Raw genomic sequence first — 25,944 nt, forward strand, 5'->3', positions numbered from 1 at the left:
ACTCCATATATTGTAGGAATCCTTGCTGCAGAATTTTGAGCATGGCTTTGCTTGCATGGAAAATTAATGCAATGGTCCTGTAGTTACTGTAATCGTTTGTGTCTTCCTTTTTGTGAATGGGAATGTATATTGATTGCTTCCAGTCTGTGGGTCATTGTTTTGTTTTCCATATTTGTTGGCAGTTTTTAGTTAGAACTGAACTTGATTCTGTTGCTATAGATTGTAGCAATTCTATTGGTATGTCATCTATTGGTGATTTATTCTTCCCAATTGTTTTCAGTGCTGTTTTTACGTCACTCTTCAGGCTGGGAGTACCCCTCACTTTAAGTCACAGGATTTGGGAAGGGGAGTGCCTCCAGTTGACTTTTTATGACAGCTGGCCAGGAGGCAACCCAGCTATTGGATGCTCCTGTGGCTCAGGTAATTTCCCTAAGGGGGCTGGTGAAGGAAGATAGAATCCCTCAGTTTAACATATGCCAGATCACTTCCCCTTTGTGTTTTACACATTCAAGTTGTTTTATATGAATGTTAAATTGGTTAAATAAAGTGGCCCTAATCAGCCTATATCTGAGACTGGACTTTTTATCCCCTTCTCCTTTCTGTGTCAACAGAAGTCTTGTGGGAGGCTGCCTAGGTAAATTATGGATTTTTTGTAATGAGCTGTTGAACCTGAGTGGGTTTACCATGTGGCAACAACATGTGGCATATAGGCTGAGCTAAGGACATAAGTCTTGAAGCATCTGTGAACTGACTCGCTCCCTGAACACACACATCATCCAAGCAATGTATGGATTTTTCTTGTATGAATGCTCCTGGTTACATGAAAATCTTTTGTTGGTTCCTTCCTTTGCCCCTGAAGAAATCCTGCTGTGAGAAGGAGCTGTGGATGTAGAGGGCTCCTCCCAAGTGGCCTGGATCTCTTTGTTATCAGAGGTGTGCCCTTCATGCCTCTTATGCAGTAAAGAAACTACTTTGAAGCAACTACTTATTGTCAGGTATCCCAACCCTTCCTTTGGGTGCCCACTTTATGGGTTTATTGACAATAGTCCTTCCCCTGGAGGGGTTCCTTTATATGATTTCTTTGGCTCTTTGCTAATTCCCAAGCTGCTTTCTCTCAGCCCACCCCGTGAGCACCTGGCCCATGGCATCCTCTGTTTCTCACCTGCAGGAAGAGACACATCTTTTCTAGGTGGGTACTTTTAATTAGAGATTTGCAAAGAGACAAGGGGAATTGCTCCCTTTGAGATGCAAAAAACAGTTTCCTGAGCTTCTGGCTGAGGTGTGAGACCCTTTAGCAAGGGGAAACAAGGGAAGTATGTATGCGTGAGAAGCTTGGTGTTGTCTTCTAGCTCAATGGTTAAGTTAGCTTCCTGCAAACTGGTATCCTCCAGATGTGTTGGACTACACAGACACCATGCTTACTGGACTTATGAGAATTCATTTAGGGAAAAAAAATCGAGTTTCAGAAGCAAATAGAAGCAGACAGCTTACCATGAGTTTTGAAGGTACTTTGCACATGATACACAAAATTATAAATGGAATAAAAATGTATATCTACTGAACAGGCATATGAAAGTGCTTTCTTGACATCATACTACTTGATGTAGTAGTATAAAGTATTTCTGCCCATTTGGTCTTAGAAAACCACCCTTTAACTCAATCACTGCCACACATGAATGATTTCTTTCAATTTATTTGATCCTTGGGGAAAAGGATACTCAGAGTTTTCTTCTCAGGACATGGTCATAGATAACCACTTGCAGGTAGAGGTCTGTTTTGATTGGTGTCCGTGTCGTGTTGTCACCTGGATAAGCCTGAGAACAGAGTATTGGATGATTGAAGATCCCCATAGATAGGAGAGGGACAAAAGAGACCCTGATTTTTAAAAAAGTTTTCTGCTCATGTTACATAACCCATGTGGCATGGGATTCTGTTAGCTTGATACTGCATTACTACACAGTCACCCAATGTTTATTGAACAAGATACCAACATGGACCCCTGTCCCTTTTTTAGAGCTTGGTCTTATATAAGTGGGTCTAATCTGTACAGAATTCCTAGCCAGAAACTACGTTTGATTTATGATAGATTCTAAGTGTGTGATGGCTTGAAAGCTACGCAGGTGCAGACTTCCCCTTTGTATACATCAATGGGGACATCCACGTTCAATCATTTTCACTGATATTTATGTTAGCAAGCAGTTGACAAATGCAACATAAAGAGGTCAGCCATGAAATGTGTATGGTTTTAAAGAGACCAAACCCCCTCTGAGCTTGATTTGGGTCTCAGTGCTTAAAGTATATATTTCACACAGCAATAGGGTATCTGCTTATTTGTTGCAGATGTTCCACAGCTGCAGGAAGTTACACCAATGACCCACTTTGAATGCAACCAAATACACTTTTTAGGTATGCATTTTAAAATGTCTCACAAACCAATGCACTCATTTTAAAATGTGTATAATTTGATATTTTGTACTGTTGCTATTCATATGCAACCAAACTTTCGTGGGAAGCACTTCAAAGGAACCCTCATCCGAGAGCTGTTCTGTGCAAACCCAAACAAATTACTGCCCGGCTTCATCTACTTTGGTTTTGAGAGGAACCAAAGCATGGGTGTGTTTGCCATATTCAATCTATAGTCCAAGGACTTTGAATACAACGTTTTAAAGGGGCAATGAAGAACAGATGGGTGCACTCTGATCATAACAGAGGACCATTGTTCAAAAATAGACTACTTCCAACTCTCTATCTAGGCAGAAAAGAAATAACTGACAAGCAGATTCAACCAAACTTTTTTTAAAACCCTTTAAGTTCCATTTAGTTCACTGGGGAAGCTGATATTTGCTTACTTCTCTGTAGTGGAAGCCAGGGGCACATAAAGTTTGGGTTATACAAAAGTATGGTTAGATTTTTTTGGATTACAACTCTCAAAGGCACCCAGGCAGCATGGCCAGTGGCTTTCTCTGCTGAACAGACAAAATTGTCTGAAAAATCTTGTGCATGGAGTTCACTGGATGAACTTCAGTCAGTCATTATTTCTTAACTTCTTTAGGAAGTAGAACCATACTTCAGTGGTAAGACACATCCTTTGCATGGAGAAATTCTTGCCTTCAGACCAAGTATCTTCCATTATAAAGATTAGATAACCTGCAAGACCTTTGCCAGAGACCTTGGAATACCTCAGGATAGGACAATACATAATTAGAAAGACCATTTGTCTGACCAGGTACCATTCAATGTCCTGTGATTTTTGTAAGAATATCACAGAGCAGGTGGAATATAACACCACCACCAATATTTACACTGGGGAAAGTTTCAGGGCCTGACTATGCACAGCATTAAATAAATATTGGCTGAAGTATCATGTGACTATATATATATATCTAAAAAAATCAATTGTGCATGTATGCCTGTGTCTTGAATTGGGACTTCAGTGCATACATTGTCTTGACAACAGGCCCAATGGACAAAAAAATCTGAGATAGAAAAAAAAGGCACATTTGTTTACGTGTGCCAATACTGGGCTGCACAAACAATGTTAGTAGCATAGGTAAATGCTAGTTATCCTTATGCCTACATATGTATATTTTTGATTTCTACAGAGGTTGGTGTTCCCTTTCTCCAGTCATTATCCCTTCTGTCTCTGTGATAGGAAACTGAGGTGGGAAGTAATTAATTTTAAATAATGTAGTTATTATTGTTATTATGTGCCTTCGAGCCATTTACGACTTATGGCAACCCTAAGGCAATACTATCATGGGGTTTTCTTGGCAAGATTTGTTCAGAGGAGGTTTGCTATTGCCTTTTCTTGAGGCCGAGAGCATGCGATTTGCCCAACATCACCCAGTGGGTTTTGTGACCAAGCTGGGACTCTGGTCTTCAGAGTCATAGCCCAACACTCAAACCACTATGCTATGCTGGCTCACAAATAATGTAGTTACCTGTAATGATTTACTCTCTTTCTCTTTTTGGTAATGAGGACATTATGAAGCTACATTTCATAAGCAACAAGTGGGAGCAAAGGCACTTTATTGGTGCAACCATTTCCAGTTACTTTTAAGAAATATTTTTAGAAGACATTTACTTATTTTGGAGGTCTTTTGATAGGGATCAAAGTTCCATTTTATTCTCTTATCAATTCTATGTTTTTGAAGTAATGCACTGCAACAAGAAATGGCAGTTAATTATTTGACAAACACAACAGTAACAACATGAATGAATCTATACAAGCAACTCCCTCTTCCCATTTTGAAGTCCTTCCCCAAGAGCCTCTATAGCTAAGCTCAGACAGTTGTTGAGCATACATACTATTCCTGTTCTTCTTCTGGACTAGCACAGGGCAAATATCATCACTAGTGATGAAAATAGAGGAAGCAGAACATTGACAAATGAGTACTTAGCTGAGGTTGTGGTTGCTTGTGTGATTGGTGCTATACTCATTTCATTCAAGACAGTAAAAGTTTCATCCTAATGCCAACTGCTGGAACATATTTTCTCCTAATTTACAACTAGTTCACATGGCCACCCAGCACATAGTAACTCCTGGAAAACCACCTGATAATCTAAATGTGCCAGCTTCCTGCCAGTGGCCTGAAGTTTGTGTGTAGCCACTGTGAAACCTAGGATTAATTTTGTGTGCTTGTGTGCTTGTGTGTGTGCTTGTGTGTGTGTGCAAGCCACCCTCAAGCTTTAGGCAGAATCTCAAGGATTGCATCTGGCAAATGATTCTGGTCAGCTTATGTTGTTTTAGGTGGGGCTCCCAAATGCCAGTTGGCTTACTAGCCAAACCTCTATTTGTCCTCATTTCTAATTCCTCAAGCCCACTAACAAACTCAGAGGAATAGAAGGACAGGAAGAGCTCTGCTTGACTTACATGGAAGTTTGGAGGAAAGAAACAGAAAAAAAAAGCCAACCCCCAAACACCTGCTATTTCTTTTCTCATCCAAACTGTAATGCCTGCCAGAGGCTGCTGGGAGTTTTCCTCTCCAGAGCTACAATTGAAAATAGGCATACAAATATGTTGTCACTGCTGCCTGTAGGTGTAATTAGCCCAAGGCTACCTATCACAAAAATGTATAGATTTGGTCTGAGAGATGGTGACAGGAGAAGGTAAATGGTCTGCTCTCTGATGCCCCATCTCAGTGAAAAACTATGTCCAATTTATCTGACCTTCATTCAGTTAATAGTTGGTTTTCCACTCTGCTAAATATGAAGCATGCTGTGATATGTTCCTTTTACAGAAATGTACAGTAGAAGAAGAAAACTAAGGGGGCCGAACAGACAGGTCAAAATAAGGCTGCTTCCGGTCACTGTGACAGTATGCTATTTAAATGATGCCTGCATTTTCAGAGGCTGGAAGCCACGCTCCAGTTCTAAGGACTGGAGCACAGCTTTGGTGAAGCTTTGGGCCTCTTAAGATGTTTCATTTAAACAGCACGCCTCCAAAGTGATCCAAAGCAGCTTTATGTTGACCTGTCTGTTCAAGCCCTAAGCCTGGTCAAAGTTGTTCCAAGCAAGCATAATAAAATGCACAAATATAGGATTGGGGACACCTGGCTGAATGAAACTACGTGTGAAAGGGATCTAGGAGTCCAAGTAGACCACAAGTAGAACATGAGTGAATAGTGTGATGCGGCAGCTAAAAAGGCCAATGCAATTTTAGGCTGCATCAATAAAGGTATAGTGTCTAGATCAAGAGAAGTAATAGTGCCACTGTATTCTGCTTTGCTCAGGCCCCACCTGGAATATTGTGTCCAGTTCTGGGCGCCACAATTTAGAAAGGAAATTGAGAAACTGGAGCGTTTCCAAAGGAGGGCGACTAAAATGGTGAAGGGCCTGGAAACCATGTCCTATGAGGAACGACTTAGGGAGCTTGGGATGTTTAGCCTGGAGAAAAGAAGGCTAAGAGGTGATATGATAGCCCTGTTTAAATATTTGAAGGGATGTCATGTTGAGGAGAGAGCAAGCTTATTTTCTGCTGCTCCAGAGAACAGAACCCGGAACAATGGATGCAAGCTACAGGAAAAGAGATTCCACCTGAACATTAGGAGGAACTTCCTGACAGTAAGGGCTGTTCGACAGTGGAACGCACTCCCTCGGAGGGTGATAGAGTCTCCTTCCTTGGTGGTCTTTAAACAGAGGCTGGATGGCCGTCTGTCGGGGATGCTTTGATTTGGATTTCCTGTATGGCAGGGGGTTGGACTGGATGGCCCTAGTGGTCTCTTCCAACTCTACGATTCTATGATTCTAAGCACACTGGGCAGGACCACCACACACCTAGCATCTGGTCACCGACATGATTGTCCACTCACCCATCCCTTATACCCATCGACTACCACACACATTCAGGTACACATATGCATACTCATGCATCACTACTCATCCACCAGAACCAGATATCAAAGAAAGTCTCCATCTGTGTCAACACCAACTATTTAAAATCCTGTTTGAAACAGGGGAGGCTTTAATTTTCTGAGGGGAGTTTTTGATGCTGTTGAAGGGAGGGTTATCCCTTCTCTCTTCCCAGCAGTGATTCCTGGCAGCAGATGCCTCCTGAGTTACAGTTAAGTTTTGGAGAGCATCCATTAACACCAGTGGAGATTTTTTTTAAAAGCCCGGTTGCAACAAACAATTGCAAACTTGGGGAGGTTAGCTCTCCCCTCCCCATAATGGACTCCCTCTCCCCAAATACGCTCCTATACTGCAATTAAGATTCTGAAAAGGTTAAATGCAGCACAGAGAGCAGGGAATCAGAGATAGGGGCTTTTCTGCTGAGCATCGGGAAGGGTGGATTGGGACCTCCCATGGTGGCTGCATCTACACTGCAAAATTAATGCAGTTTGACACTGCTTTAACTGTCATGGCTCAATGCTGTAGAATTCTGAGATTTGTAATTTTGTGAGACATTTAGCCTTCTCTGTCAGAGCTCTGGTGCCACAGCAGACTATAAACCCTAGGATTTTATAGGATGGAGTCATGACAGTTAAAGTGGTGGAAAACTGCATTAGTTCTGCAGTGTGACAGTAGCCAGAGTTTACTCATCCCTGCTTCACTGCTTTGCTCTGACATGCCCATTTTTGTTCAAAATACCTTCAAGGACCCAGAAACAGTTGTAATTATATATAATTATCTATACTCTTAACATATGAAATAATTGTGTTGGTGGTAAAGTAGTCTCTGGCACTGATTGGTTAAGCTACTCCCTGATGTTGCAAAGAGATTTGGAAGTTGAAAAGGCTGCAGAAAGGGAAGGATGAATTCCAAGTAGCTAGGAAAATGAGAAAGCAGGGATCTAAGAACTGGGGAGACCACAAGTGACCTGGGAAGACTGGAGGATGGTGAGATCTAGTGAATGACCGGTCTAGCTGAACAAAAGGGAAAACAGAAGGAAGCCAATCAAGCTCAGTTCTGTCTTTACTAAGTGGCAACAGACCTCCAGTTTTTCATCAGGTGTCTTTTCTAGACCTAGCACAGGGTGCCACAGATTACACCTGGGCAGTCTGTATGCAAAGTACATGCTCTGCCACTGAACTACACTGGTCCCCCGGGTTACGAAATACCCAGGTTACGAAATTTTCGGGATACGAATAAATCCCATAGGGATTTATTGTTTCGGCTTACGAAGGTTTTTTCGGGTTACGAAAAAACCCCTGCGCTGTTTCAAATGGAGCCGCGGCGCAGCCGCGGCTTTTTCCCCATTAGCGCCTATGGGCTATTCGGCTTACGAAGTATCCCGGGTTACGAAAGCGGCGGCGGAACGAATTAATTTCGTAACCCGGGGTACCAGTGTACAGCCCTTCTCATAGAACGGTTAACTGATATGTTGAGGTGTTCACATAGTGTTGTTGTGTGATTCAAAGAAACACAAAGTTGAAAGAGACTACTGGGGCCATCCAGTCCAACCCCCTGCCATGCAGGGATACACAATCAAAGCACCCCTGACAGATGTCCATCCAGTCTCTGTTTAAAACCCTCCAAAGAAGGACATACCACTACATTGTGAGGTAGTGTATTCCACTGCTGAACAGCTCTTACTGTTAAACATATCCAGGGGTTGGTGTGATGGCCATACAGCAAGGTACAATACAAAATGTGAAGTACTTTTTATACACAAGCCATTTCTGACCCATGCCAATCTTAAGGAGAACTTCTCATGGGGTTTTCCAGGGCTGAGAATGTGTGACTTGCCCAAGTTCACCTACTGGGTTTCCATGGCCAAGCTGGGATTCAAACCCTGTTCTCCAGATCTGTAGTCCAAATCTGTAGCTCAAACTATGACACTGTGCTGACTTCACATATTGCCTAACTAACTTCTGCTAAGCCTCTAACTTAGACTGGGGAAAGAACATTTTTAGGGACAGGGAAGGGGATTGGTGGGAGTCTGAAGGTGGTTATGCTGCAGTACTTGGGGTGTTGTATGCAGCCTATACATCATGCTTTGCCCATCCTTGATTATTATAGTTGGATTTTACAACTAGTGGTTGGGAAAGGATTGTCCTCCCCTAACCCTGTCACTTTTGCTGCAAAGAGACCAGGCTGTTGAAATATGCATGTGCCATTTACATTTACACTTGCCATTTAAACTTGGATCTCTTTTATAACTGTTTTTATTTTTTAAGCATAAAATTTGTCATACTGACAATGCCGAAAAACTTTATATCAATGTTAATGAAAACCCTAGTCAGGTGAATCGACAGGGAGCCTCATGGAAAAGTAGCCGTGCTCAGATCAATACATCACTGTCTTGACTTTCTGTATTTGGCTTGATTTTCAATACTGTCTTGATTTTCCTTAATTTTTATAGATAAGTGATGGTGTTAACATGGCTTTCATTGTATACATAATATTTTGTTGGTAGACAGAAATATAGGTTTTACAATGGTAGATAGATAGGGTATAAATTTAAACCTGTATCAAATACAAAATTTGAGTATGAGTAATTTGCTTTTATTTTTAAACAATTTGGTAGCTAAATTTGACAGTAATGGTACAGAAACCTTGCGCATGGTCAGTGCCTCTGAGGAACCCCATGTATGCTGCCTGAGATTCATTACTGAAGACAAAACAGGATAAAAATGAATAAACAAAATAAAATTACTAGAAGATAGATTTCAATCGGTCTTGGATGATAACAGATTTTCTAGACCCATTTCAAACTGGCTTCCGGGCGGGCTATGGGGTTGAGACTGCCATGGTCGCTCTGGTCGATGATCTCCATCTGGGCATGGACAGGGGTAGCGTGTCCCTGTTAGTGCTCTTAGACATTTCAGCGGCTTTCGATACCATTGACCATGGTATCCTTCTGGAACGCCTGAGGGAGTTGGGTATCGGGGGCACTGCGCTCCAGTGGTTCCGTTCCTACCTCTTGGGTAGATTCCAGATGGTGCAGCTGGGGGACGTGTGCTCCGATAAGAGGGCACTTACATCTGGTGTCCCTCAAGGAGCCATTCTGTCCCCCATGCTATTTAACATTTACATGAAACCGCTGGGAGATATCATCCGGAGACACGGGGCGCGGTGTTATCAGTACGCTGATGACACCCAAATATGCTTCTCTGTGTCTCCGACTGATGCAGTGACCAGGGATGGCATCTCTCCTCTAGATGCCTGTCTGGAGTTAATAATGGGATGGATGAGGGAAAACAGACTCAGCTTGAATCCAGAGAAAACGGAAGTACTCGTGATAGGCTCCCCTGGCCCGGGAATGGAGATTTGTCCACCTGTCCTGAATGGGGTCATGCTTCCCCTGAAGGACTCCATTCGCAGTCTGGGGGTGCTCCTGGACTCGTCGCTCCACCTTACATCTCAGGTGGATGCGACAGTCAGGAGCACTTGTTATCAGCTTCGGCTGATATGCCAGTTGCGACCCTTCCTAGGCCGGGAGGGTCTTGAAACGGTGGTACATGCTCTGGTGACCTCTTGGTTGGATTTCTGTAATGCGCTCTACATGGGGCAACCCTTGTACCAAACTCGAAAGCTTCAATTAGTGCAGAATATGGCAGCTAGTTTAGTCATTGGATGCCCCAGGACTAGCCATATAACACCTATTCTGCAAAATCTTCATTGGCTGCCCATTCGCTTCCAAGCCCTATACAAGATGTTGGTTATTACCTATAAAGCCCTAAATGGCTTGGGCCCAGGGTACTTGGAGGACCGCCTCTCCCCATATAATCTGCCCCGCGCTCTCAGATCGGCCGGGAAGCAATTATTGAGGGTTCCTGATACGAAGTACACCGTGACTGCACAGAGGACGTTTTCCAACTCGGCCCGGCAGCTTTGGAACTCTCTTCCCGGCTAGCTCTGCTCGGTTACCTCCCTTGACCTGTTCAGGAAGAAGATGAAGACCTATCTCTTCCAACAGGCTTTCCCCTAGGCATTGTGTCTCTGTTCTCTCCCCGTTACACTAGCACTTTTGAGCTAGTTATTGTTGCGGTTTTAATGTCTGTAATTTTTATCTTGTTTTTAAATATTGATGTACTTGTTTGAGATTTTATAATGTAGATACTGTTGTAAATTGTACATTGTTTAGTACTCCTGTTGTAACCCGCTTTTATTATTTAATAATTTTTTAAAATGTTATATTTTAGACTCATATGTACAGCTCTCTGCTTCTCAGTACTTCTCAGTGTTTCTCAGTGTTTTAATTATGAATTCATGATGAAGATTTGTTGATCAGTTGTTGCTCAGATTACAGACCATATAAGTAAAATATACCGATAGAATACAGAGACCTAGCCATGTTAGTCTGGAATATAAATATGCAAAAGGATTAACTGAGAGAAAGAAAAAAGTTGGTAGCATAGGTTTTCATAGACTTATGTCTATTGCAGCTAAGGAAATCTATTGCATCTGAGGAAACAGACATATGTCTATGAAAGCTTATGCTACCAACTTCTTTCTTTCTCTCAGGGTATGTCTACATGAGCCAAATGGATCTCTTTTTTCCTGCCCTTTGTGTTGCCTTGTCTTCATGATGCAGGATCAAAGGCCTGATTTGACTACAGATTGTCTTCACATGGGAAGGGCAGTTCCACAGCGAATCTGGGCCATCCTTGTGTGAAATCGGATTTTAAAACTCACAAATTGTTCTTGATCTTCCAACAAAATCTAGAGCACTCTAGAGTGATGTCAGGGGGCTGTTTGCACTGTGTCCTGCTGTACTGCTTGGTGCCACCATGACTGGGTTGCTCCTGCTGAGCTCACAACAAGGTGTCCAGCCATGTGATAGGTACTGAGGAGCTTGTGTCTGGCCTCAAAGGGAGTAACTCACACTGGCGGTGGGCCGCTGAGCAGGATGTTGTGTAAACAGCCACTTGACATCACTCTTGAATGCACAGGTAACTGGGGTAGAATTCAAGGAAGTTTTGGAGCCAAATACTCTAGGTGTATTTTGGCCAGTGTACGCCAACCCTCACTTACTCTTGAAGGTGATACAAAATCACTTTGCACATTACACTGGTATTTATTTACTTCTTACTTAATTTGTTAGTTATAATTATATCCTGTTTTATTCCCAATTAGTTCCAGGTGTGTTCATGATTTCCTCCTCCCCACTTTACCCTCATCACAACACTGTTAGATCTGCTTGTGAGAGAGAGAATGGCCCAGGGTCACTAAGTAAGTTACATGGATAAGTGGGGCCTGGGACTTGAATCATCCAGGCTCCAGTGCAACATACTGTCTTGAAATCTTGAATCTATGTTTGCTTTGTATAATACTGTTTTTCTGTACTGTTAAAAAAATGGCTGTAGAACAGAGTTGGGCAACCTCCAAATGTCCTGAGGCTGTATCTGCCCCAGAACCTGAAAAGACCAAACCTATCTACCCCTGCATTCTTCTGCATTTGGCCCTAAAGGACCAATGATGCCCTCTAGGGAGGCATGATTGCCACTTTGGTGTATTTACTTTTCCCTTTGCCAATGACAGAGGCTTCCAAAACTGCAGTGAAATGGCCAACTGTGCCCCACAAAAAGTGCATAAAAGTCCTTTGCAAGCCATTTATTTAAATGGAGTGTCAGTGGGAGGCAGGCTGTAGTTCCCAACACACACATCACCCACCCATGCTCAAGTTCCCAAACTGCTCTCAGCTTCACCAATCTTTTATACCACTTGTCTGAGCTGGGATGCCTCATGTTTCCATCTTGTTCCCCATTCTCTTATCATCTACATGAAACCATAGGGAGAAGTCATCTGGAGCTTACGGCAAAGTTGAAGTCATCTGGAGGTTTCGGAAACAGTATGTTGATGAGATACAAATATACCTCTCTTTCCCAAATACTGCTTGTAGGGGAGTTGTGGAAATCCAGAACAGGTATCTGAAGGTGGTTTTGGGGTTAAAGAGGACAGATAAACTGAGGCCTGATCTAGATAAAACAAAAGTACTGTGGTTCAGGAAGTCTGCTGATGTGAATGGAGACATTGCAAACAGTGTAATAAATGGCTTCTCTTGTTTGCTGCTTATCAAGTGACTGCCTTCATGTACTCCCTTCTGTTTAGAAAAGATTTTTTCCACGGCAGGAAGAGGACAAACTTCCACTAGAGGGAGTTCATGGAGACAATCAACATGCAAATGGTGAAGATAGAAAACCCATTTCTCACACTTACTTGACGAGGACATAGCAGGAGTTATTGATACGTACATGAACAAAAATTCAGGTTAAACTACATCATGCAGTAAATATCACAGAGGAATTAATACCTGCAGTGACACTGGCAAACAATAATAAGATAAAAATCAAGTGATGATGATATATTTGGAGGAAAAAGATCTATCAAATAAGCTTAATTGAGCTACTTAGTTTATTAGTTATTGGGGACATTTAAGTGCAAAACCAAAATTAATCGGTTGGTGTGGAGTACCTTCATTTTGTTCTTTTCAGGAATGGAATATCTGGTTTAAAAAACCCTACAAAATAACTTCTTATTTCAGAATAATCTGTCTCATGAAATAAATGCTGGATAGCCTCAGTTCACATGGAATAATAAAATAAACAATCAAAATCCATGCAAGCAGTTATGCACTTAAACTATAGTCACGTTTGTTGTTAGAAATGATGGAATTGAATGATTACTATGATAAAAAGTGTCTGAGATGGAAAGTAGGAAATTCATCATTTTCAGATGAACACTGATAGTTCAATCTCATACAGGCCAACTAAGAATTTAGTTCCCTTGGGCTCACTTCCTGATAGATGGGAATATAATTATATCCCCAATATGATTAAAGAAACCTAAACCTTTCACTAAGTGGCAGCTATTCTAGCAGGGTGCAGCAGAAAAATATGGAAAGTAGGGCCATTCAAAACTCCAGCTGTATATAGATCTTCCCTCAAATGTCCCTAGGCAGCAACCATTCCATCAGGCTTCAGAAAAAGGAAAAGAAAAGCAGGGCATTATATCAGCTATGCTAAAAGTTCAACTATACTGAGCTTCTATCGCTGAACGGTATAACCTCCAACTGGCTGAATTTGGGAAGGATAGTCTCAATTAATCCCCTCTTGTTCCACTTGTTCAGGTAATTTTAAAATGTTCCAATTCTTCTTCCCTCTTTATCCTTAGTTTAATTCAATTGCTGCAAAGTGAGTTCAAAGTGCAAAAGCAGTTTGTACTCAGTTAACCTGGAAGCAGGGAGCAAAAACAAACTGCTGCAGCATCTCCTAGCTTGTGTGTCCTGTGATATCATGGAATTGTATTTGTAAATGTTATTTAATCTATTGTTTGTAGTGTAATATAGTGTGCTGGACTAAGACACTGGGAGGTCCAACTCTGAATCCCTGCTTGGCCATGGAAACCAACTGGATGACCCTGGGCAAGTCACACTCCTTCTCAGACTCAGAGGAAGGCAAAAGCAAATCCTCTCTGAATGAATTCTGCCCACGAAATCCCACCTTAGGGTCACCATAAAATCAGATATTACTTGAATGGACAACAAGAGCAAAACAAAAACAAAAACAAAAACAATATTAGATTATAAAGTAAGTCGATGTTGGGAAGGGGGAGAGAATGAGGGGGTTGAAGTGAACGCTGACTGGTGAAGCGTTTGAGGACATATGTGTGAGGCTGGTGAATGACAATTTGGAGTTCAGTTTAAGTAGGAAGTTAGCCTAGGGATCTGAGTAGAGTGCAAATAGAAAAAGGGTTTGAGTTAGACTGGGGTTGGATTGAGAGAAGGAAGTTTGAATTTAATGATCAATAAGGGTCTGAGCTTAGGAGGAGTGTGTGTGTGTGGTGTTTTAAATATAATAAATAAATAATTTGCTGTGTTATTGTTTAATTTCTGTAAAGATATGTTTATACACACACACTTCTGGCCTCTAGAAATGCTATCTATCTGAGAGTTTGGATTTAGCTGCAAATGAATATAGAGGGGAAGCATCCATTGGGGATAAAAGTTGCATAAATCCTTATCTGTACCTTGAGAATATTTAGAAGAACAAGTAGGTGTCACACAGGTGGGGATCAGGGAAAGCCCTCATGCTTGATAACTGCAGTGAGCACTGTGGAAGTATATACATTTGGTGGCTTAAAAGATAGAAACCCCACATTTGACCACAATGATGGGATTGCCTGGGAGGAAACCTCACAGTTGGTGGCACTGCCGATATGTAAACCCCACAGGTGGTGGACTAAGGGTTAGAAAAAAATCCACTTTTGGTGATCACAACAGTGGGATAAATGGTGGAACCCTCATATAAAGGGTGAAAGCTCCACATGTTCTTCCTTATTAATAATTTTTTCCATCTTGACAACTCTCAGATGTTGCTTGGCCCAGTTTTCATGTTTAAAATTGTGGAGGGTATAGAACTGTTTCTATCCCAGCTTATTGCTATAAGAATTCTTGTTCAACTTGAATTCTCTCTGTTTTTTCCTTCCCATTCTTTTTTTCTTCTTTCTTTTTGTGCCATGACGTTTAGATTATAAACCTCCAGGAAGAGACTGTCTTGTTTTCCTAGATTTATTTTCTGGTTCAATGGCAGGGGAAAATTTATACCAAGAAAGAAACAAGAAGCTGTGGCAAAGGTAGTTTCTACTGTGAGAATAATGGACATTCTCTGGATACAAGGAATAAACAATGTAAAAACCATACTTTGGCATCATTTGAAACAATGCACTGTTTAGATCAGCATCTTAGGAATGATGAAATATAGATTTATACTTTAAATGTTAAAGCTATATATATATATTCAGATTAATAGCTTTAAAGAGATTTTGTAATGAAAATGCCATTACACCACATGATTACAGAATTAATAATGAGGGGATAAAGCCATCTGTTTCAAAATCTTCAATCGTTTTTTTCTCTCAAAAAAGAATGCAGTACTAAGACTTATTATTAATTTTGAAAGATTAACTACAATAGGAAATAAAAATTAACTCCCTACTAGAGTAAACCTATTGAAACACTGCAGTTTACAAAAAATCTGGTTTACTCAATTCCCAATTATTCTATGTGTTTTGAGATTATCACATTTAGGCCATAGTATCAACAATTTAGATCTGTTGATAGAATCTTAATAAAGAAGCAATGCAAGTTCTTCACAGTGAAATAAGACATATTGATTAGTATTTTGTACTAGACACAGACTGTTTCTGCTTATTAAGGATTTGTTCTTTTCTATTGAATTTAGAACAAAAAAGAGTTCAAGATGCCCGTGGAAGAACATCTTATGCCCTTGTCCTTCAAGATATATAAACATAAAAATAGAGGGTATTTTATGCTGAATGTAAGGGTTATTTTATTCACTACTAGTAGGTTTCTAATACAAGCAAAAGCCTTCTGCAACACCGTGAAGGAAACAACTGTGGAAATTATGACTACTCATTTATCTTTAGACTCCCTGGTACCTTTATCAGTTATGTAACACAACTTTCTACTCCATGATTGCAAAACAGATCTATTACGTTAAGCCCTAACTGCAGCATGATTAATGGCCAAACTAAACACCACTCACAGTCTGTAATCATTTTCCTTTTTCTTTACAACATGCATGTATTTACAAATTAAGATTTTGCTAACTCTCACCTTTCCTTATGTGCACATTTGTTGTGATTTGCATTTGTATCTATTTGTGAATGTGGCAGTCCCCTCCCCCTAGTCAAATGTCTCAACAATAGCAACTACAACAACAACAAGGTACACAATAAAACTTGTATGATTATTGGGAGCATTTCTCCACATAATTTCCTCGGTATGCACTTCTGTTGTGCACACTTTTTGCAAGTATTTACCCCCTTGATATAATATATTTTTGGTGCACTTTTCCTTAACATGTGCATTTTATTCTTTTTTTGTTTGGAGTTGCAGATCACACAATTCTCAGAAGTATGGATTTTGGCACACAAATATGAACCAGTTCATTTAGAGGTCTGACAGTTTTACATCTGATAAGTTTGTATACAAATTCAGATTTCCTACCCATCCATAGTGAATTAATTTCCCATCCACCCATAGTGAATGCACTGTTTTACTGACTCAGTGCCACAACTACGTATTAATATAACATGGAAAAGAGAGGTAATCACAGCTTACTACTTTGATCCTACATATGAAGTGAGCAGGAGGAAGCAACACAGTGGCCTTTGGATATTTTTTATAACTCTCATAATCCCTGATCACTGGGCAAGCTCTCTTTGTGGAATGATGGGTGCTGTATTCCAAAAATTCTGGTGGGAGTGAGGTTACCTGCTTCTGTAATCAGCATGGACACTTACTGGAATAGGTTGCTTCTTGCCTCTATAACTACAAGTGAACCCAGTTTCTCCACAAGATTGCTAAACTATTCCATAAGAAAATGCCTTAGGGAAAATGGGAAGCTTCTCTAGATACACATGCACAATGAAACTGAGACCACTGCCATCATTCTGGAGGAACGACTAGGGGCTTGTAGTTAAACAGAATGAAAATATGATTTTCAATTTCATGAAACCTACAATAGTTTTCAGAGAACCAGCAGAGAGTAGCAGTTTTGAGTGTTGAACTAGGAGACCATGGCTTTTTGTGGGTTTTTCAGGCTGTGTGGCCATGTTTTAGAAGAGTTTCTTCTTGACGTTTCACCAGCATCTGTGGCTGGCATCTTCAGAGACCATGACTGGAATCCCCACTCAGCTATGGAAACCACTGGGTGAACTTACACAAGTCACTCGTTCTAAGCCTCAGATGAAGGCAATCGCAAATTTCCTCTGAACAAATCATTCCAAGAAACCCCTGTGACAGAGCTGCCTTGGGGTCACCCTAAAATGGAAACTATTTGAAGGTAAACAAATTTTTCAGAAGGAGGTGATGAAAGCACTGTCGTCTCCATTTAAAAGGATCTGTGGTGGTAGAGCTACAGTTGATGCTATTAGAGCCTATGGAAAGACTGAAAAGCTAGCAGTAGGCTAGATAAACCAGAAGCACTGGTCCAGCCCAGCACTATTTAAAGCATCAAGTGATACCTAGTGTCACTGCATCTACTTTGACTACATTTACAAAGTGTAGTGTGTTGATAACTTAATATATTCAGGTAAAATAAGGAATGTCCTTTATTTCAGATATCACTCCTTCATTAAATAACAACAACCCTTTATTGGCCTATAAAGTGCAGACTCAAGAGAAGTTAATATTATGGGCTGCAGACAGAAGGGAAATCACAACTATTGCAGGTAAAAATATGTACCTTGGGGTCCACATTAATGATCTTCCTGTCAGATTTGTTTTTTAAAAGTAAGCCGCATAAATTTTCTGCAATCACTTGATAGTTTGGACTTCCATTGAGACAGCAGGTGTTTCTATCCCAGTTGTAGAAACTGTGAAAACAAAGCAAAAATAATACAAAACCTATATTTGCATTGTAGCACACAGACAGGTAAGCCAGGTCCAACATTATAATCACTACATGGACATGGCTAAAAGCACTTGTCCACCTATTCCAAGGAGTATAGTGGAGGGGGAACATGGGAAAGTAGATCTGAGTCATTTTTGAGAAAAAGAGCAGTAATGTTATTTATAGAATCATAGAATAGTAGACTTGGAGACCACAGCAGTTATCTAATCCAGCCCCATGCCAGTGTAAAAATCCAAAGCTGAAGCACCCTGTGAGCTGCTGGAACACAGTGGCTGTACACACACTACAGAAATAATTCATTTTGATACTATTTTAATTTCCATGGCTCAATGCTATGGAATTCTGGGATATGTAGTTGTGTGCGAATTTAGCCTTCTCTGTCAGAGAGCTCTAGTGCCCCAACAAGTTATAATTCCTGGAATTCCATTGTATCAAGCCGTGGCAATTAAGAGTGTTGCCAAACTGGATTATTTGTGCAGTGCAGGTGCAGCCTGACATACCTGATGGTCTCCTTGTGCAACAAGGCCATCCTTGCTCTTGACAGTAAATAAACTGATGCAGTTCTTGTTTCACTGATGTTTAAATTATAACACTGGTTTGAAAGTCTGTTTGCATTTCCAATTAAAAGATAAAGTTTACATTTTGCCTGGAGGAAAAATCTTACAGCTGAATGTGCTTCACAATCTGTGCAGTTAGAAGTAAGCACCATAGAGGTCAATGGTGCTCACTCCCAGGTAACTATGCATAGGATTGCATTCCTGGTCATCTAGTAGATGAGATATTATATTATGTACAGATGGATTTTTTATGGTGATGCTCACATATATTCATTACCATGAGGCCACCATTAGTGGATTTCTAACAGTGCCTCCCTCTATAGTAATCTTTAGAAATACATTTTTAAAAAGAGTGCCCAGTGCCCAAGACTCTGCTCCTGAAAGCAGCAGCTTACAGGAAGATGAAACCCAGAACTAAACGTGGACCAGGGCACAATTTGCAGTCTGAAGTTTGGATGTGACGGTCTTTGTGAGGCACCTCTTTATTCTTGTAGAAAAGCAGAATATTAAATAAATAAATAAATATAAATATAAATATAAAAGAAGAGATGAAAGAGAGCAAGGACTCACAGTATTTAGCACTGAGTACTTCCAGAGGAGAACATACAGTTCCAGTGCTGGACTGGAAAGATGTTGGATTAGTCCTACGTACAGTTCCAGGGCTGGACTGAAAAGATGTTGAATTAGGACCAGTTAGCTAACAGCTACACAATTTTTAAAAATGATTTCATTTACGTCTCTTTTTGAATAATACTTTGCCTCAATAAGTGTCCTTTTGGAAAGATTTCAAAGACAGAAGAGAAGCGGAAAACATGAAAACAATTATCCAGGGAAGCTTGAACAGCAGCCACCAATCTAGTATCTTGCTTGTAGCTCTCATCCTCAAAAATCTACATGAATGATTACTTCTGATACCAATGCTTTTTATCTGGCTGTTTCCACAGAAATAATTTCAAAGCATTATTGTGGGGAAAATGCTATCATGTCAGGACTAGCCCTCTGAATGCTGGCAGGCAGGGAAAGACATGTCCAAATTATCATTGTAAGTTCACTTAACTATTATACTTTCCTACTGTGAAAGCTTGAGGATAATGTAATTTTGTGAATGGTCTAAGTGAAATGTCTTGACTTTGATACAAACCTACAGTTTCTAGGATGTTTATTGGAAATCTAGGATAGTGCTTTTGCTTCTTATCTGTGAGCCTCCTTGACTATTATCTGGCCTACTGTGCTTTCACATGTTGTTTGCAAACATTTTAACTAGTCAGTATAGAAACAGGAGCAACAGAATGTCACTAAACATTGCTGGTTATGTTTGGGGAATGAAAGAGCAGTTTGGCTAGGAGCACGCTTGGTATTGCACCTAGAAATGTGAAGGAAAAAGCAGAAGATTTGCATAGAGACCAGGACACCAAAAAGTAGGAAACAGCTTGAAAAGCAAAGATTCGAGTATTCAAACAATGGAGAAAAGAAAATTAGAAAAGATGTGACACAGAACAAAAAGACAATCAGAACTGGGGAAACTGTGGCCCTCTAAATGTTACACTCTAAAAACCATCAATCCTTACTAGAATGGGCAATGCTGAGAGATGGTGATGGTGATGATAATATTTATTTTTATCCTGCCTTTTCCCAAGTCCTGGGACTGAAGATGGCTTGCAAATGTTCAAACAGGTTCAGCTAAGAAAATTACATAAGAAGTTTTTAAAAAATAACGCATCAATAGTTGCTAAAAATAAATCATTAAAAAAGAAAAATTCTAAATATACACAATGCTGCAGATGAAGATATGATGGTAGTAATAGGTCATCAACATCTGGAGAGGCTTAACTATTTGCTACTCTGTGACTATGCAGAAAGTTGGTTGCTCAGTAGGGGTACAAACAGGGAATGTGCTACATATTTTCTGGGAGGAAGGTAGTGGACATGAGTATATGGTGGGCTAAAGACTGACTCTCTCTTTGTACATGTGTGTACACTCATGCAAGCTCAGTTTTACATACAGATTTGAACTGACAAGTCACATTTTGGATTGCAGGTCTCTAGGCATGTATGTATGCTTATCTGGTGTTGTTGTTCTCTTATAACCTTCTTCCAATATAATACAACTCAACAAATGGACAGCTTGTGTAACTTAAGATTGTGATAGGAGGGAGAGAACACTATCAAGCTATCCTCTTATTCTGGAGAGGGGGGGAGTTCTCCTGTAAAGCGTTTTCTCTTGATCATTAAAAATAAATTAGACTTGTGGGGAAAGAGCTATTAAACAGATCCAAATTAATAACTCCCATCATTTTGCCAAGTTTTATACTCACGTGTAATGAACTGGAACACTACCATAGTTCTGTCCTCTACCCTAGAGGGCTTGTACCTCAGGCACACATACATTGCCAGTGAATCAAAACCTTCTTTGCAAGTCTGTTCTTGACATGATAAACAAGACTATATACAATCATTATGTGACTGACATTGGCACATGGCAGAAACTACCAGAGGCATCTGTGAGATGTATTTTCGAATAGAAAGGGGATCCTCTCTCACCCTGATAGTTATCTACCTTTAAAACTAAATGGGTGTACACCATGCAGAATCCACTGAGTGGAATGGTTAGTGTGGGGAGTACAGATATAGGATAAGGTCTACAATTGGCAATTTATCACCCTTAAGAGAATATAGGAAAGTAGGAAGGCTAAGGGAGGCCTTCCTACCTAAGATTTTCACTGTATATTTTTGGCTTTCAATGTATCAGTTAACTCTCTGGTACATCAGCCTGGGATTATTTTCCGACAAGCTGTACACTGGCCTAGAATAGCTTTTTCCAGCCTATCATGCTCCAGATTGTTTGGACAATAACCTTCTTCAGCCCCAGCCAGCATCACCAGTGTTCAGAGATGGTGTGACTTGTAGTCTAAAGCCTATGGAGAACACGACAGTGGAGGAAGGCTAGCCTGGAGGGTATGTATTGCTTCATCTCCCAAATTCCTATTCAGGTTAAAGCTAGTCAGTGGGAGGTAAGATTGCTTTGCATTCTTCCCCTCTAGTTTCCCAAACAACACACTGCTTGTTAAGCACAACAGCCCCAACAATTTCCATTAAAAATAAAAAAGTAGCATTCCTCCTGCAGCTGGCCAGTGGGCACTGCTCAATGCTGCATAGTCTACATACTTCAACTGCCTTGTTGAACAGTATTAAATAAGTTTGGATCATCTGGAAATCTATTAAAATAATAGGAAGGGGAAATCTGTGCTGCAAATTTTAAAATACTTTTGGCATTCTTTACTGTCTATTTGATAGCCCATCTCTCTCTCCCAGGACAATTTAAAATATTTAAAAGGCATCTCTAATTCTATTAAATCAAAATTAGATTTACTTGTATTAGGGCCACAGTGATTCTTACGTTGCATTGTGGGTTGTTATTCATTCCAGAGGGTGAGTCAAATTGTACTGAACAAGATGAAAAACCTACAGGCTTAAAAGCTAACGGGAAAAATGAAGAACTGGGATTACACTAAATCATACCTTTGGTCCATGCAGCCTAGCAAAAGTTCCTTGGCTTGCCAGTGAACAGGCAAATAGCTTTCCCCGTGTTGTTGCTAGATTTGATTTCAGTTGGAAATATTGGGCATTTACAAAGCATGCACTTAGTCAATCATCAGAGCTTGTCAATAACTTGTTGCAAGTGTGGTACTTTCAACATATTACTATTTGGGTAACTATGGGCCTGAACAAACAAGACAAAATAAAGCTGCTTCGGGTCACTTTGGAGGGATGGTGTTTAAATGATTGATGCATCCTAAGAGGCTGGAAGCTGCGCCAAAGCCACAATCAAGTCCTAAGGGTCTGTTCAGGCCCTCTGTTACCAATGCCATTTCTTTTAAAAAGTAATGCAACAACTGATAATACTGTTACTTATAAAACATTTTTATTGGGGGACTTTTGGCCATTTTTAATTTTTAAGTGTGTAACAACAACAACAAATAACAAGAAGGAACCAAAAAGTAAAGAGTAATGGCAAAACCTTCTGAAAATACTGTTCTGAGCTCTGCCTGCCACTAAAGTATGGACCTGTCCTTTGCACCTGAGTGGCTAGCTTGAATTATTACTTTTAAATTTGTTGCTATTTACAACATTCCATTTCTTTTAGAAGCCATTTTATATTGTTATTACTGGTAAGCTGTGCCTGTGGTAAGTTGTTATTTAGAAACCATTCTAAATTATTAATTATTAGCATTCCTATTATTGTATTCATTTATATCCCACTTTTCTCTCAATAATGAAACTCAAGATGGTTAACAACATATTTCAAAACAATGCAGATTATAACAATACAAAAGCTTCAATAAAAGTATAAAGATTAAAAAACAGTTAAAACAACTGATGATGTTAAAAACATTAAGCGTTAAAAACATTAAACGTCATTAAGAGACAACACTGTTGTTGCTGTGTGCCTTCAAGTCATTTCTGACTGATGGCAGGAACCCTAAAGAGAACCCTATCACAGGTATTTCTTGGCAGGATTTATTCAGAGGGAAGTGTGCCTTTGCCTTCCTCTGATGCTGAGAGAGTGTGACTTACCCAAAGTCACCCAGTGGGTTTCCATGGCTGAGCAAACACTGATCTTCAGAGTCATAGTCCAACATAGTCCAAAATAATTAAAACAACAAGAACAACAACCTTGGAGCCTCTTGTTTCTCCTCCCACTGAACCTTGCCCCATGCAAACCATCCCTTTAGCATTTGAAAGGGATGCAGGTGAATGCCATAGCCTGTTTCTGCCAAAAGGCAGATGTTTGGGGAGCAATGGTGTCCCCTGGTATGGCCCACACCCCCCTAGTGATGCCCATGCTCTTACACACTCAGTCAGTCCCTCTCTGGCCTGTTTAAAAGGCTAGGAAAAGCTAGTACACATGAGGTTCTTGCATCTATTGGAGATGTGATCATTTCTTACATAATGCTGATCTTCTCAATATCTATTTGCATTTCTGTCAGGCAAATCATATACATTTCTAGAGAAATTTAATGGCTAGCCAGATACTTTTAGTCAACGACCAAAATTTTCATCCTAATTTCTAGTATTTATCAGTGAAAGTCAAGTTTTAAAATCTCACTGCTCACATTTTTGTCAGCATATTTATACTTTTTTAAAAAGTATTTTCAATTAAAGCGGTGAACTTATTTGACTCCAAACAATGAATAATCAATAGAAATAATATCTTTTGGGAAATTTATCTCTTTATGCAAATAATAGCTAATGCAACTTTTGGCTGGAAAGAGTGTATGAAACACTTCCTCCTCTGCTTCTCTGTCTTCACATGTTTGAGTAAAGCACCTTATGTCATACTCACTCCAGGTATCTGAGAAGTGTGATGTTTCACTAAAATAGCATTTATCACATCTGATTTGTTTCCCTTTGGAATAAGATCACTTGATATTTGCATCATTATGTAATACATTTATTTAAAAATATACAAGATGACCATGAGTGAAGGTAAACAATCCACTGGCTGCCCCAGCATTCACTACTCCCTTTATCATCTCAATCTAACTTTCATTCAACTTGCAGTTCCTTCACAAACACAGTCTCATGGTATCATTTACAGCCAAAAGGAGGCAGGTGGAAGAAAGCATCCCCTTCTAGGACAAGTCTCCCACCATCTGCTTTTCTTGCAGTCCATTTATTGATATCAATTAGCTATTATACTTAACAAAGGAAATTATCTAATGGCTGCTGTATAACAAGGCAACCTAAACCAATAGGAGACATATTCAGGAATACTGTAAAGAATCAGTGGAGGAATCCTAGGACACCTACTAGACCATACTCACAGTCTTACAACAATATATTGAGAGAAAGAGGTGCTTTTACCCTTAAGGCACTTAATTTTTCTTGTTGTTTAACCAGTTCCCTATTATTTGTCCTTCTCAGTGATACTAATAGCAATAGCAAGTACATTTCTATACCACCTGCTGATGTACTAAGGAGTTTACAAACGTACCAAGCGGTTTACAAAGTGTAAGCTAATTGCCCCCAAATGAGGGTACTCATTTTACAAAAGGATGCCAGGCTGAGTCAACCTGGAGCCCATGGCTGGTACTGAACTCACAACCTTGTGGTTTGTGGTCCATGAGTGAGTGGCTGCAATACATGCATTTAACCACTGCGCCAGCAGGGCTGCTTTAGTACTCTTTGCACTCCTTTAATACTCTTCACACATGTGGAGTATACAGCTGTTGACACCATTTTGTGAGTAATTAAGGAAAGAGAAACCCAGCAAAGGACTAGGAACAAGTTGACATGCTTACTCATGTGTGGGGGTATTATTATTATTATTATTATTATTATTATTATTATTATTATTATTATCCTTTATTTATGAAGCGCTGTAAATTTACACAGCGCTGTACATGCAATCTTTTTAGTTAGACGGATCCCTGCCCTCGGGTTTACAATCTAAAAAGACATGACACAGAAGGAGAAGGGAGTGGTGGAGGGAAAGGGTAAGAGGTCCAGCAGTTCCTCTCTACCTCCAAGGCCTGGACCAAGGCAGATGGACTGGAGGGAGGGCTTGGCTTCATAATGGATGGTTAATCATTTTCCAGGGAAAATACATACTCTCAAGTAGGATAATACATATACAGTACATAGCAATACAGGAAATGGTTTGATAAACAGGCACCAAAAGAACTTCAAATAGTAAGCGACAATTATGCAATGCCTGGGAAGGCTTCTCTGAACAGGATGGCTGTCAACTCCGTTTTGAAGCTGGTTAAAGAAGTGATGGCTCTTGCTTGTGGGGGAAGAAGGTTCCAGGAGTGAGGGGCAGCAAGTGAAAAGGGGCGAATCTGGGATGGGGCAGAGGAAATCCTGGGCTGGGACAGCAGACCTTGACTACCAGAACGGAGGGCCCTGGTGGAAAGGTGAGGAGAAAGAAGGTCTGATAAGTAAGGAGGGGCCAGTCCATGGAGGGCTTTAAATGTTGACAACAGGAGCTTATACTGAATGCGGAAAGGGAGGGGGAGCCAGTGAAGGGATGCCAACACAGGAGAGATGTGGTCAGCGCGGTGGGTGGAAGTGATAATGCGTGCAGCTGAATGCTGAACAGAGATTAAAGGATGGAGGTGAGAAAGAGGAAGCCCAGCCAGGAGGACGTTACAGTAATCAAGTCGTGAGACCACTAGGGCATGGACCAGGATCTTGGCAGTAGAGGCGGAGAGATATGGTCAGATTTTAGCAATATTGTACAAAAAGAATCGACAAGCCTTGGCTGTGGTCTGGATCTGAGGGATACACGACAGAGAAGAGTCAAAGATAAAACCAAGACTGCGGGCTTGCTGGACTGGTTGAATAGAAATGTTGTCCACAGAGACAGAAAAGGAGAGTTGAAGGGTGGGCTTAGGAGGAAAGAGAAGAAGCTCTGTCTTGGACATGTTGAGCTTCAAACGCCGATGGCGCATCCACTGAGAGACAGCTGTGAGGCAAGACAAAACTTGCTGTTCAAGCCTTGGAGAAAGGTCAGGGGCAGAAAGATACAGCTGGGTGTCATCGGCATACAGATGGTAGGAAAA

The 25,944-nt window shown here is 40.5% G+C and overlaps 1 protein-coding gene across 4 annotated transcripts in view; it reads right to left on the reverse strand.

Moving 5' to 3' along the window:
* Positions 1-240: 240 nt before the first annotated feature.
* Positions 241-25,944, reverse strand: part of CFAP299 (cilia and flagella associated protein 299) — a 296,430-nt gene continuing 270,726 nt past the window's right edge. The window contains exons 5-8 of one of the 4 annotated variants that reach the window (XR_006104115.1): positions 17,655-17,784; positions 12,201-12,314; positions 4,085-4,161; positions 1,452-1,814 (exon numbers count right to left, since the gene is read on the reverse strand). Coding sequence is in view for 1 of the 4 variants with exons in the window: in XM_042469009.1 (XP_042324943.1) it covers positions 1,719-1,814; positions 17,655-17,784 (226 nt within the window). In the remaining 3 variants the exon portion in view is untranslated. Of the gene's footprint in view, positions 1,427-1,451; positions 1,815-4,084; positions 4,162-12,200; positions 12,315-17,654; positions 17,785-25,944 lie in introns of those variants that run through there. The other 3 variants (XR_006104116.1, XM_042469009.1, XR_006104117.1) reach the window with 3 other exon arrangements.

This window comes from Sceloporus undulatus, chromosome 5 (genome assembly GCF_019175285.1).
Source record: "Sceloporus undulatus isolate JIND9_A2432 ecotype Alabama chromosome 5, SceUnd_v1.1, whole genome shotgun sequence".
In the NCBI taxonomy this organism is placed as follows: domain Eukaryota; kingdom Metazoa; phylum Chordata; class Lepidosauria; order Squamata; family Phrynosomatidae; genus Sceloporus; species Sceloporus undulatus.